At 58.4% G+C, this 13,497-nt stretch overlaps 1 protein-coding gene across 2 annotated transcripts; it reads left to right on the top strand.

Moving 5' to 3' along the window:
• Positions 1–65: 65 nt before the first annotated feature.
• LOC117870573 (general transcription factor IIH subunit 4) lies at positions 66–13,069 on the top strand. 2 transcript variants are annotated; one of them, XM_034757769.1, is made up of 14 exons: positions 66–196; positions 4,225–4,358; positions 4,851–4,955; positions 5,468–5,599; positions 6,438–6,534; positions 7,313–7,401; positions 7,681–7,789; positions 7,992–8,060; positions 8,849–8,932; positions 9,452–9,584; positions 10,198–10,328; positions 10,821–10,868; positions 11,291–11,369; positions 11,986–13,069. In XM_034757769.1, exons 2-14 carry the CDS (start codon positions 4,228–4,230, stop codon positions 12,156–12,158), a joined length of 1,380 nt encoding a protein of 459 aa, XP_034613660.1. In that variant the 5' UTR covers positions 66–196; positions 4,225–4,227; the 3' UTR covers positions 12,159–13,069. The 2 variants fall into 2 exon arrangements, with proteins under 2 accessions (XP_034613660.1, XP_034613658.1); XM_034757767.1 differs by having other exon boundaries at positions 7,678–7,789.
• Positions 13,070–13,497: the final 428 nt, after the last annotated feature.

The raw sequence follows: 13,497 nt of genomic DNA, 5'->3' as shown, positions 1-13,497 counted from the left end.
CGGGGCCCAGGCGCTTTGCTCATTTCCTCCCCATCGCCACATGATGGGGGGGGGGAAGGTGAGGTGCATGATGGGACGCTGGAGGGCTGAGCTGATCTGGCCGGGGGTGGGTGGCTGCGCATGGAGCCGCGGGCGGGGGACTGGAGGGAGCCCGCGGCCTTTTATCTCCGGGGCAGCTGCCCAGGCGTGAGAGAAGGTGGGTTCCCCTGGGCTGGGGGGAGAGAGAGGGGAACCCCGAGGGGGGGAGTTGGGGGGCAGGGAGGGAGTCCAGTGGGGAGGGGGGGGTTGCCAGGGGGGCAGGGGGGGGGGCGGGGGGGAGAGGGGGAGGGCAGAGAGGGAAGGGCAGACCCTAGAGATATAGATGGGGGCAGAGAGGACTCCCCTCTAGTAGCAGGGTGGGGCAGTGGGGCGATTTCTAGGGAAGTGAGGGGGCAGAATGGGGAACCCCTGAGGTGGATGGGGGCATTGCTAGGTAATGGGGGGGGATACCTGGGGGGCTGGGGGTGGATCAGCAGCAGCCTCCTTCCCAGCTGTGGTGTTGGGTTGGGGGGTTTGGATGGCTTGGAAACTGGGGGGGCAGGGGTGAATAGGGGGGTTGGTAAGGTGTTTGTGGGGGGGAAGAGGGGGCCACTTTGCTGTAGAAGGAGGGAATTGGGGGGAGGGATCCCTTACGCAGATCTCAAGGCCCTGTACAAAGGAGGTCAATGTCCTAGGGGGCTAGGCTGGATGACCTCCTGAAGTCCCTTCCGGCCCTAGATTTCTATGACTCTACGACAGGGGTCGGCAACCTATGGCACGTGTGTCGAAGGCGGGACACGCGAGCTGATTTTCAGTGGCACTCACACTGTCCGGGTCCTGGCCACCGGTCCGGGGGGCTCTGTATTTTAATTTAATTTTTAAATGAAGCGTCTTAAACATTTTAAAAACCTTATTTACATTACATACAACAATAGTTTAGTTCTATATTATAGACTTATAGAAAGAGAGCTTCTAAAAATGTTACAATGTATGACTGGCACACAAAACCTTAAATCAGAGTGAATCAATGAAGACTCGGCACACCACTTCTGAAAGGTTGCCGACCCCTGCTCTACAACAATCTCCATTTTTCTGGTTGGGGGAAACTGAGGCACAAAGTGGTGGCCTGCCCAAGGTCCCGTGACAGAGCCAGGACTAGAACTTAGTTCTCTGGAGTGTCTGTCCACTAGGCCTCGCTGCCTCACCTCCAATGCCATTCACCGCCTAGCTCCCGTTTCTCAAATGCGGCCCCCCCCTGGGGCTTTTCTTGCGGCCACAGCCTGCTGGGCGGTGACTAGCGGGTGCAAAGTGTTGGGCCTTCCCCCAGGCCACCAGCAGGGGTTGGGCCCTGCCCCTCTCTGGAGCCACAAACGCCAAGGGAGCCTGCAACTGGTGAGTTCCCCACCTGCCCAGGAGTGGTGACGTTCAGGTTTTGGGCTCCAGCCCTGAGGTGGCGGGCAGCAGGCTCTGGTCATGGGGCTTCGGGCTCCAGCCCTGGACCCTGGCTGCGGGGCAGCGGGTGCCAACCTTTGGCTCACCCCCCTGCTGCCTTTCCAGCCCCCCATCCATCTCCCCTGTCCCCTGCTGTCTCCCTGCCCACCTCCCCATCCAGGGCTGGGTAAGTCTGCTGCGAGAATTGATATTTGTATGTTTGTTAATAGCGCTTTTCACAGCCTCCAGGCTAGCTAGCAAGTCTGCTGCTATGGAGAGGGGTATTAACAAACATACAGCACTTTTCATAGGAACAGACTTACTAGCTAGCAAGTCTTTATTTAAAAAAAAAAAGGCAACCAAAACAAAACAAAAGAAACAGCACAAAAAGACAAGAATGTGCAAACACCTTATTCGTGTTTCTGTTCTGTGTAGGTCCAGTAGAGAATAGAGCCAACTGTACATTATTTTTATTATTGAGTGTGCAAAAAAATTTCCTACATAAATAAATTACCATGATTTGGATGTGTATCTGTGCATATGTATTTGTTTTTCCTAAAGTTATTTAAGTATTTTAGGAAAAATTGTCAGAGTGGCCACCAGCAAGAGTTGGTGGCCGCATTCCGAGGCCACCAAAAAATGTGTTGTGAGAACCCCGGCCTAGCCCCACCTAATCTCATTCCCCATGGAGATCTCAGTTCTCGCCTCCGGTCAGCCCTCGATCCAAGCCTCCATTGCTTGGTACGTTTTCGGACCGGCCCCTTTGTGCTTTCTCCCCCACTGCCCCTTGCGCTGGGGAGGAGCGCCCCGTCCACGTCCACAGAGCTCCCCTGTCGTCCGCCTTCATAGCCCTTCTTCACGCTCTCCTCGGGCGTGACCCCTGCTGCCGCAGATCCACCGTGTCAGTGCTACGCCCCTAGCTTTTATCCAGGCCCTTGGAGGAAGCCTGTCAGTGGGCCAGACCCCCAAGGGGTCCAACTCTTCCTCCAAGACTGAACCTCTGGGCTCTAGCCGTCCTGCTTCATCCTGTGAGCTCTGCCCAGCTAGACTCCTGGTAGAGATTTGTACCCTCTCTAGGGACCAGTGCACTCCAGCCCGCGTTTGCAGGGATACCCGGCAGCCTTTTCGAACTGGAGCAGGGTTTAGTGATTGCACCAGTCCTAACCTAAGGATTTCTAGTCAATGAAGGTTAAGACATAATCCATCTGGCCAGGCTGCTGTGAACTCCAATCCAGTCCTTCTCCTGGTCCCAGGTGAGAGCAGCCCGGCCTCTCCCGAAAGCCGGCTCCTCATCCCCCTCCCTGTCGTGGCTTCCATCATCATCTTGGGTTTTCCACTGATCTGGGTTAGCCTTTAACGACCCCTTCAGTCCGCCCCAGACAGCCAGACGACACACGTTCCTTGTGTGTCCTGTTCTGCCCCAAGAGCAGACGTAACCCTTTTGCCCCCATTCAGCAGCAGTGCAAAGTATAGAGGGAAACTGAGGCACAGACGTTGACTTAATCAAGACCATGGAATATGCCCACTTTGTCACACCTATAATCATTTGGCTGCTGGTGCGCTACAGCTGCTGAGCGACGCTGTCTCATTGTTCCTATGTGCTCCCTGCCTGTCTGTTTCTTCTCTTATGCTTAGATTGTCGGCTCCATGGGGCAGAGACCGTCTTTTTCTTCTATGTTTATGCAGCGCCTGGCACTGTAGGGTCTGGTTTATGTTTGGGCTCCTAGGTGCTACCGGACTACAGATAATAAATAATAACAAACCAGTGCCCCTAGATTGTCAGCTCTTTGGAGCCGCTTGTGTGTGTGTGTGTACAGCACCTAACGCAATTGGGCTCCGCCTGTCTGGGCGCTACCATAATGCATATAACAACACTCCTTTTAGAAATCAGGCCTAGGAGCTTATCAGCTGAAGCTCCCAACATCAAGTGCCGGTGCTAAATATCCATTCATGCCTGGTGCTGATTAGCCTATAGTCACAAATCACAAGGGAGTGGAGCCAAGCTAATGTCACACCCCAGCTAGGGAGCAGATCCCAGACCACAGAGGTGCTGGGGGAGTCAGAAAACCTCTCTGGGGTTCTGCCACTAGAGGGAGACGGAGTACACGGCGGGTAACGGTGGGTTACCTGGCACAGACCCCTTTGTCATGATCAAGGATCCTAGTTTTCTGTAATAAAAACAACGTTCTCCGATTTAAAAAACTCCCCTAAAAATCAGCATTTTTCTGTGATTACAATGGAACGTTGAACTTTAGTTTCCCGAGTCACAGTAGGTATGCGTTGAACACCGCGTTTTATTGATATATTTACAGTTGTAAAACCCTGGAACAATCCACTCACAGTGCAGTTTCCTTCCTGTTGTCGATGGCCTGGCGGGTTCAGCCTCGTTTTTGTTCCTTTTATGTTCAGCGCTTTCTGTGTGTTCTATGATTGTCTGCCTTCGAACGCCATCTGCAGCCTTGCCATTTCCATCACCGTGAAATTTGTCCTTGCCAAGCTCAGTGGCACGGTCCTTAGGGGGATTTTTAATTTTTCAGCATCTTTTCATAACTTTAATTCCTCACGTCAGGAGGCTGAAGTGACATTTGAGCTTCATTAAAACCTGAACCCCTGTATGCCCTTGGGTAACCTCTCGACGCCGGAAGCAGTTTCTCAGAGTCTGTCCTGTTGTGTCCATTTAAAGCGCATTCAAAAATCAACCAAGGGGATAGTTGTGCATTTTTCCCTGGCAAATGGGTTTCCGGGATCCCGGCTCATGCCTGTTCTGCCTTCCAGGTGATGGACTCCGTGATGAAGCTGCAGAGGGTGCAGCTGAAATGCAAGAACCTGCACGAATTCCTGCGGGGGCTGAGCCCGGGCATCCTGGATCGGCTCTACAACCACCCCGCCACCTGCCTGGCTGTGTTCCGGTGCGTGGGCTCACACACACCCCCTCCCGGCCCCCCGGCGGGATGGCTGGGTCTGAGGAGGCGAAGGGGCAGACTGGGAGGATTGTTCCAGCACTGTCCACTAGGGGGTGTCTTGGCCCTGAGAGAGGAGTTCGGGCTGGATGGGGTCTGTTCTAGCCTGGGGTTCCCATACAGGGGTGGGGATTGGGGACGTTTCTTAGGTCAGATACCAATAATCGTTGGCTAATTCTGAGAGATGGAGGAATGGTCGGCCTGGATCTAGCCTGGTATCCTGTCACCCTGCACCAAACCTGTGGGCCCATCTAGCCTGGTATCCCACCTGCTCCCCTACCACTCCAGACCAGACCCCTGGGCCCATCTAGCCCGGTATCCCGCCTCCCTGCCATGCCAGATGAGGTCAGACCCGTGGGCGTGTCTAGCCCAGGTGCACCCTAGTCAAGCTGTCCTGTCGAGCGCCCCTGGGGGCCTGTCCTTGTGCTTTGTATTTCGCAGTGAGCTGCCGGGATTGGCCAAGAACTATGTGATGCGGATGCTCTTCCTGGAGCAGCCCCTCCCCCAGGCTGCTGTGGCATTGTGGGTAAAGAAGGAATACGTCAAGTGAGTCCGGGGGCTGGAGGGCCATTGAGGTGGCCTGGGTGGGGTAGATGGAACTTTGAATACTGATCTGGGGTCACCACTCCCCAGTCCCCCAAGCCAGCCAGTCCCCCTGGCCAGGGGCTGATCAGGGCTGGCGCCACCTAGAGGAGAAAGGCCCATTCCCCACCTCCCTGAGCCAGCCAGTCCCCCTGCCCTGGATTGGAGTCAACACCCCCTAAAGGGGAAAGGCCTGTGTCCTATTCCTTGCCCCCCAAGGCCAGCCAGTCCCCTGCCCTGGAGCAGGATTGGAGCCTAAAGGAGAACGGCCCCATATCCCATGGGTCAGCCAGTTCCCCAATCGAGTGACCAGTGCCAGAGGAGGTCATAAACTTCCCATAATGCATCTCACTGTTTGTGGTCACCCCATGCTGCCAGATCCCTTCCTGACCCCCCTGCTGGGGTCCCAGCCCCTGCCCTGCAGCCTGGAGGTGGCTGCAGGCTCTCGGCTCACTCGCGCTTTGGTCCCTCCGCAGGGAGCAGGAGGAGAGCTCCGACGTGCTGCTGGGGCTGCGGCTCTGGCACACCCAGCTGCTGCCGGGGGGTCTGCAGGGGCTGGTCCTGAACCCCATCTTCAAGGAGAACCTGCGCATCGCCTTGCTGGGCGGGTGAGAAGCTGGGGATGGGGGCAGGGCGGAGCAGCCTCATGGATGCCAAGGTGCCCTGCGCAGGGGGGCTGGGAGTTCCTAAGGCAGTTAGGTGCCTGCCTTCTATTGACTGACCCCTTGGATTGCCAGTGCTGGATACCTGATTCCCTCTGGAAACCCCAGCCGTGAGCAGCACAGCGCCCCCAAAGGGCAGTCAGTAGCCTCACTGTCTGGAGGGGGAAACTGAGGCACAGAGAGGGGACAGGATCCACTCATGACAATACAAATCATTGTCAGGACTGGGAATAGAACCCAGGAGTCCTGGCTCCCAGCCCCCCTGCTCTAACCCACTGGACCCCACTGCCCTCCCAGAGCTGGGGATAGAACCCAGGAGTCCTGATGGATCACTGAGATCAGAATAGTTACTTAATTAGATCTGGTCTCTATGCCAATTAGAGTCATTTAGTGTAGTCCAGTAGGTAGAGTTGGGGGGAAGGGTTAGGGAACCAGGACTCCTGGGCTCTATGCATACCTCAGGTTGGGGGTAGTGGGGTCTAGTGGGTTAGAGCAGGCGGGGCTGGGAGTCAGGACTCCTGGGTTCCATCCTCAGTTGTACCACTGCCTTGCTGTGTAACCTGGCGCGAGTTGCCATAGAAAAGTCACTTGCAGTTCACACCTGTGTCTGCTGAGTGGCGCTGCTGCTGAGTGAAGTCAGCAGAAGGCTTGTGTTCATGCCGGGCTGGGTAACTCCAGCAGCGCGGCGCGGGTTTAAAGAGCCGGTGCCTATTTGATCACAGCTCCATCAGGTGGCCTGTTCTGACCCTGGCGAATCCATTTTGTGTCTCGCCTCTGGTTCTAGGGGCAAGGCCTGGTCCGATGACACCAGCCAGCTGGGGCCAGACAAGCACGCGCGGGACGTCCCGTCGCTGGATAAATATGCTGAGGAGAGATGGGAGGTGAGTGCTGGTAAACTCCCTGTGCTGACCCCGAGGGCCACATCTGGGTGGGGAAATTGTATGCAGGGCTGGGGCAGGGGGTTGGGGTGCAGGAGGGAGTGTGGAGTGAGTACGGTGTGCAGGAAGGGGCTCAGGGCAAGGGGTTGGGGCAGAGGAGGGTGCGGGGTATATGAGGGGGTTCAGAGCAGAGGGTTGGGGTGCAGGAGGGGTGCAAGGTGTATGAGGGGGTTCAGGGCAGGGGGTTGGGGGTGCAGGAGGGGTGCGAGGTGTGGCAGGGGACTTAGGGCAGGGGGTTGGGGTGCAGGAGGGGTTCGGGCTCTGGCCTGGCGCAGCAGCGGCGTGCACCAGGGCCAGGGCAGGCTCCCTAGTGCCGCTCTGGGAAGCGGCCGGCACCATGTCCCTATGGCCCCTGGGGGGCATGGGGGAGCAGAGAGCTCTGTGCGCTGCTCTTAACTATGGGTACCTCCCCCGAAGCTCCCATTGGCCGCGGTTCCCCATTCCCGGCCAATGGGAGCTTCAGGGGAGGGAGGTGGTGCGGCCGCTTCTGGGAGCAGCGCGAGGCCAGCAGTGCCACGGGGGTGGCAATCCCGCAGGCCGGATCCAAAGCCCTGAGGGGCCGGATCCAGCCCGCGGGCTGTAGTTTGCCCACCCCTGGCCTAGTGGAACAGGGTTGAGAGGCCCTCTGGTGGCAGAAAAGGGCAGCACCTGCAAATTGGGTGCGTGTCTGGAGCGTTCCTGGTTGCTGACCCGTCCATGTGTCCATCTCCTGCTGGCCCAGGTAATCCTGCATTTCATGGTGGGCTCCCCCAGCGCCGCGGTCAGCCAGGATCTTGCCCAGCTCCTCAGCCAAGCCGGGCTGATGAAGAGGTGAGTGGGGACATGGGGCCTTTCCCCTCTTGGGGGTGCCGGCTCTGATCCAGCCCCAGGGCCGGGCACTGGCTGGCTTGGCGGGGAGAATGGGACGCGGGGCCTTTCCCCTGCAACCAGCCCCCTTCTCCGGCCACTTAAGGAAGGAGGCCGAGAGCTGGACAGGCCAGGGACCCCCCCAGCTCCCCTCTGCCCCCTAGTGGCTGCTGTAGTGACCCAGCCTGTAGTTGCGGGGGGTGCTGAGTCCTGATCCCTGTCTCCCCCACCCCCTCTCAGCAGCGAACCCGGAGAGCCCCCCTGCATCACCTCCGCCGGCTTCCAGTTCCTGCTGCTGGACACGTCCTCCCAGCTCTGGTACTTCATGCTGCAGTACCTGCAGTCCGCTGAGGTGAGATCTCCCGCTGCCCCAGTGCCTGCCCCCTTTGTGTCTCCCCCCAGGCCCTAGAGCCCCCCACTGCCTCCCCCGGGAGTAATCCCCTTCTCCCCCCACTATCCCCCTCCCCCCCAAACTACCTCCCCACTTCCCAGCAGCTCTGCCTCTTGCATCCGTGCCCCCCCCCCGTTTTAACCCCTCGTTGTCTCCCCTGCAGACCCGGGGCATGGACCTAGTGGAGATCCTGTCCTTCCTCTTCCAGCTCAGCTTCTCCACCCTTGGCAAGGTAGGCGGGGAACCTCCTGCTCTAACCACTACACCCCACTCCTCTCCGAGACCTGGGGATAGAACCCAGCAGTCCTGGCTCCCAGTCCCTCCCTGCTCTAACCCACTACACCCCACTCCCCTCCCAGAGCCGGGGATAGATCCCAGGAGTCCTGGCTCCAAGGCCCCTCCTCTTAAGCAAACTGATTTAACTGGGGTTTGGATCAGCTGAAGAAGGCAGAAGGAAAACACAGTAGGTTCTATCATGAACCTCTCCATGGGAGACCTGCTGGCTGTTCGTTCCCTTTTACAATCATAGCGTCGGAGAGCCTCACAGGGAAAGAGTATCGCGCCCGTTGGGCAGCTAGGGAAACTGAGGCACAGAGCAATGAAGCAGCTTGCTCCAGGTCACGCAAGGAGTCAGGGAATTGAGACCAGATCTTCTGAGCTCCAGCGCAGTGCCCGAACCACTAGACCCTCCTTCCTTTTGCTCCTGCAACACATGGTAGAAAACATCTACCGGGACATTGTTGCTGCTGAGAGGAGAGGAGAGGAGGGGAGTTAAGGGGAGCTGCGTGAAATTGACCCTGCTGGTCAATTTCAGGCTGTGGGGGGAGAATCCGGATGGGTCTTGGGCTGTGAAATCGTCCCCCCAAGGGGGCAAGGCTGGGAGCCCCCTGGCTGGGAACATGTAGGATCAGACAGGGTAGAGCTGTGGGGAGCGATTCTCAGTGGATTGATAATATGGGAGCCTCACTGGGGCTTCCTTATGTCTGGAAACAAAGCGTCTTTGCTTTTGCTCCCTCCCAGGATTACTCGGTGGAGGGAATGAGTGACTCGCTGCTCAATTTTCTTCAACACCTTCGGGAATTTGGTCTGGTCTTCCAGAGGAAGGTATGTGGAGAAGGACTGAGGGGCACCAGCAGAGCTGGGTTGGGGGGACCCCAGGGCTGGGCTAGCAGGGGGCTATAGGTTGGAATTGGGGGGCACTGGCAGATGTAGGGTTGGGGGAGGTGGGGGCTGGGCTAGTGGGGGCTCCGGGTCAGGGTTCAGGAGCACCAGCAGAGCTGTGGGGAGTTGGGGGGAATCTGGAGGCTGTGGGTCGGGGTTGAGGGGCATTAGGGGAAGCTGGGGGTTAGGCTAGCAGGGGCTGTGGGTCAGGGTTGAGGGGCACCAGCAGAACTTGGGGGCTGCAGGTCAGAGTAGAGGAGCACCAGCAGAGCTGTGGGGAGGTGTGGGGAGGTTGGGGCTGGGATAGCAGGGGGCTGCGGGTCGGGGTTGAGGGGCACCAGCAGAGCTGTGGGGAATTGGGAGGGATCTGGGGGCTGTGGGTTGGGGTTGAAGGGCACTGGGGGGAGCTGCGGGTCAGGGTTGAGGGTCTCTGCAGACACCCTGCGTTCCCCCCCCTTGCAGAGGAAGTCGCGGCGCTATTACCCCACCCGCCTGGCCATTAACTTGTCCTCAGGAATTTCCGGCACCACCACGGACACCCACAACCAGGGCTTCGTCGTCGTAGAGACCAATTACAGGGTCTATGCGTACACAGGTCAGAGGTCAAGGGCCGGGGGTCACCCACCTGGCTAGTCTCCGACCCCCTATCCCCTCCTCACTGCAGCTTCCTTCGGAGCCCATGGCCAGGACATGGGGAGTGGGGGGGTAAATGAGAACAGCAGCTGCTGCCTCACAGGCCAGAATCATGGGGGGAGGGGGGACAGTCAGGACTCCTGGGTTCTATCCCCAGTTCTGGGCGGGGAGTGGGGTCTTATGGTTAGAGAAGGGGAGGCTGGAAGCCAGGACTCCTGGGTTCTATCTCCAGCTCTGGGAGGGGAGTGGGGTCTAATGAGTCAGAGCAGACAGGGGCTGGGAGTTAGGACTCCTGCGTTCCGTTCCCAGATCTCTGTGACTTTGAGGGGCACATGCCCTTTCCCGTGCCTCAGTTCCCCCCCCCAACACAGGGTCAGTGATGCTGACCCAGTGTGTAAATGCAGGGAGATCTATGGGTGGGATCCCCCATATGCTGCAAAGGGTGATGACTCCTTGGGGGGCACTGATTCCATGGGATGGTGCTGGCCATGCCTCCAAGGGGCGGGGCTTCCCTAGATAAGGCCACAACCTGACTGATTGTCTCCTATCCGCTGCCACTCCCCTCCCCGCCCCAGACTCGGAGCTGCAGATCGCGCTCATCGCACTGTTCTCTGAGATGCAGTATCGCTTCCCCAACCTGGTGGTGGCCCATGTGACCCGCGAGAGCGTCCAGCAGGCCATCGCCAACGGCATCACGGCCGAGCAGGTGAGAGCCGGGGGCAGGGGCCAGGGGATCATAGAGACCCGGTGAGGGCTCCCACCTGGGACGGGATTGCCCCGAACCCAAGCAACGGGGCTCCCAGCTTGCCCCTTGGGGGGAGAAACGGATCAAACATTTCCTGCTTTGGATAGCCCAGCCCCTTTCTCTGCACCCCTACTGGGAGGCAGGACTCCTGGGTTCTATTCCCAGCTCTGGGAGGGGAGTGGGGTCTAGTGGGTTAGAGCAGGGGGCGCTGGGAGCCAGGACTCCTGGGTTTTGTCCCCAGCTCTGGAAAGGGAATGGTGTCTAGTGGTTAGAGAAGGATGAGGGGTGTCTCTGAGGCATCATATGGACCTGCGCTCACCCCTCCGACGAGACAGTCTGGTTACGGGGAAGGATCATCCAAGGCGGGGTTGTACCCCAGCCCTGGGGGGAGGGACAGGCTGTGGGTGGCTGCTAGGGGGTGCCGGCCGGTTACAATGTCCCCTCTGCCTGCAGATCATCCACTTCCTACGGACCAGGGCACACCCTGTGATGCTGAGACAGGTGAGGAGCTGGGGGGCTGGGAGTCAGGATTCCTGGGTTCTCTCCCCAGCTCGGGGAACGGAGTGGAGTCTAGTGGGTTAGAGCAGGGTGGGGGTGGGAGGTGGGAGCCAGGACTCCTGGGTCCCCACTGGTGACAATATTTCCCTAACTCCTAGGGGCTGGAGTGAACTAGTCAGAGCAGAGATGAAAGGGGCTGAGCTAGAAGACAGAGCTCATTGACTGAGGAGGGCAGGAGCAGGGCAGGTGAAGGACGGGGGTTAGAGACAGGGGAGGGTCCAGAGACCCAGTGGGCAGAGGGGAGGGGGCAGATACCATAGAGATCAGGGCCCTGTGGGTGCCTAGATGGTCTCTATCCTTGGGAGCTGGGGGTTGGTCGTGGGGCCAGTAGCTGCTGAGTGACTCCTCGCCTGCTCCCCCTGCAGACCCCAGTGCTGCCTCCGACCATCACGGATCAGATCCGGCTCTGGGAGCTGGAGCGCGACCGGCTGCGCTTCTCCGAGGGTGAGTGTCTTGGGGGAAGGGCTGGACACTGGGGGGGCCAGCAGCAGGGGAAGGGATGGTGCCCTGATGGAGTCTGATGGGTTTTTTCCTCCCTCTCTGCCCCATTCTCCTCTCCTTCCCTCCCTCCATTCCACTTACCCATCTGTCCTCTATACAATTCTCTGCCCCATTCCCCCTTTCATCTCCCTCCTCCATCCCACTAATCCATCATTCATCTTCCCCGCCTCATACTCCCTCCATCCTTCCCTCCCTCCCTTTTCCCCTCCTACTTATCCATCTGTCTGTCCTCACCCTCTTCTCGGTTTCCTCTTCCTCCTCCATTCATCTCTCCTCCTCTCCATCCTCATCTCCCACTCCACCCCTTCCCCCCTTTATCCATCCATCATTCCTCTTTTCTGCTCTATTCCCTCTCTCGTCTCCCCCTCTTCTTCCATGTCTCCCACTATTCCTTCCTTCCATCATCCCTTCCCCCTTGACCCCATTCCCTCTCCTTCCATGTCTCCCACCTTTCCTTCCATCCATCCATCCTGCCTCCTCCACCCTGTTCCCTCTCCTTCCATCTCTCCATGTCTCCCACTTTTCCTTCCATCCCTTCCTCTTTTTTCCCCCCGTACAGGCGTGCTGTACAACCAGTTCCTGTCCCAGGTGGACTTTGAGCTGCTGCGGAACCACGCCCGGGACCTGGGCGTGCTGGTCTTCGAGAACCCCGCCAAGCGCCTCATGGTGGTGACGCCCGCCGGCCACTCCGACGTCAAGCGCTTCTGGAAGAGGCAGAAGCAGAGCTCCTGAGGGGACCCCGCGCCTGGCCCCCAGGACTGGGCTGCCGCTCCCCGACATCTGGTGCAGGGGGGGATCCTGCTGCACTGAGTGTCCAGCGGTTACCTCAGGAAGCTCAGTGCATCTCCAGCAGGGAAGGGGTTAAATTGCAGTGCCTCCCCCTCACCCCTGCACGCCCTTTCCCCCAAACTGGATCTCTCCTTTGGCAGATCTCTTTCCAGCAGCGAAGGGGTTCCATGATGCCATGCCCCCCTTCCCCCTGTGGGGGCTAACTGGTCCCATCCCTCTGCATCATTTTTTGAGGGGCTACTTTGCTGATCACCCCAGAACCCCTGGATGGGGGTGGAGTTGGATGCACCTTCCAAGATGTGTGGGTCTTCTGCACCTTGACATCTGTGGGGGGATCCAGGGCTGGGTTATGCTCCTCATGCCCCTCCCCCCCCCCCACCCCTTGATGCTTTCCAGCAGCCAGAGGAGATTCCTCTGGGGCCTTTCTCCCCTAGGGGGTGCCAGCTCCCATCCTGCCCTAGGCCAGGGGACAGAGACAAAGTGACTGACCCTGCTTTTGCCGATGGGTGTAAATGAATAACCTCACTGGCATTAGTGAGGCTGATTCCCCTCTCAGCTGGTGTAAATCTGAAGTAACTAAATTGAAGTCACACCTGATTTGCTCCAGTGGCAACTCCATGCACGGAACTGGAGTGACCGGATTCACACTGGCCGACCGGATCAGAATCCAGCCCTGACTCTACTGCCATTGAGGGGCTGCTCTGGATTGACACCGCGCTCGGCATCCAGCCCTGGCTCCAGGGGGTCTCTGGATTTACACGAGAGGAACAGGAGAATCCAGCTCAACACCTGTAAATAGTTTTTTGTAACTGTTGAGAGAGGACTGAATAAAGCTCCCATTTGAAAGTTTTGTATTTGCTGGCTGGTGGGTTGTTGTCATTCCTGGCTGACACAGGGTGCCCCCTACAGGCAGGTGTGGTGTAGCAGGGGAGCCCTGACTTGAATTTCCCTGCACCCAGGTGGATATCAACAAGTCCAGGCTGTTAGATGCTGAAGGGCACCCCCTGGTGGAGGGGCTCGGGCCACAGAAAAGCCAACGCAGAATCTAAAACTCTCACCCCAACAAACATCTCGGCTGGGGGAGCCTGTTCTTAATGCCTCTGTCCCCCACTGGAGGCCAGCACTTGCCTCGACTCAGGTCTAAAGAGGGACTTTTGTGGCCGGAGAAAAAGGAGAAAGTTTGGTGAGGGGATGGGAATGCTGACAAGGCCACTGTCTGCCCCCCTTAGCAGGGAAGGAAGGTTTGGGGTGAAGGCACAGGACTCTGGGGTTCTAGTCCCTC

Source organism: Trachemys scripta, unplaced genomic scaffold, assembly GCF_013100865.1.
Source record: "Trachemys scripta elegans isolate TJP31775 unplaced genomic scaffold, CAS_Tse_1.0 scaffold_37, whole genome shotgun sequence".
Classification (NCBI taxonomy): Eukaryota; Metazoa; Chordata; order Testudines; family Emydidae; genus Trachemys; species Trachemys scripta.
The sequence above is the reverse complement of the archived record's forward strand: the minus strand, read 5'-3'. Positions and strand labels throughout refer to the sequence as shown.

Excerpts from the sequence above, each read along its gene's own strand:
- LOC117870573 (XM_034757767.1), top strand. The coding sequence starts at position 4,228 with ATGGACTCCGTGATGAAGCTGCAGAGGGTGCAGCTGAAATGCAAGAAC. Across the intron at positions 4,359-4,850 it reads ACCTGCCTGGCTGTGTTCCG|TGAGCTGCCGGGATTGGCCA; the intron begins GTGCGTGGGCTC and ends TGTATTTCGCAG. Across the intron at positions 8,061-8,848 it reads GCTTCTCCACCCTTGGCAAG|GATTACTCGGTGGAGGGAAT; the intron begins GTAGGCGGGGAA and ends GCTCCCTCCCAG.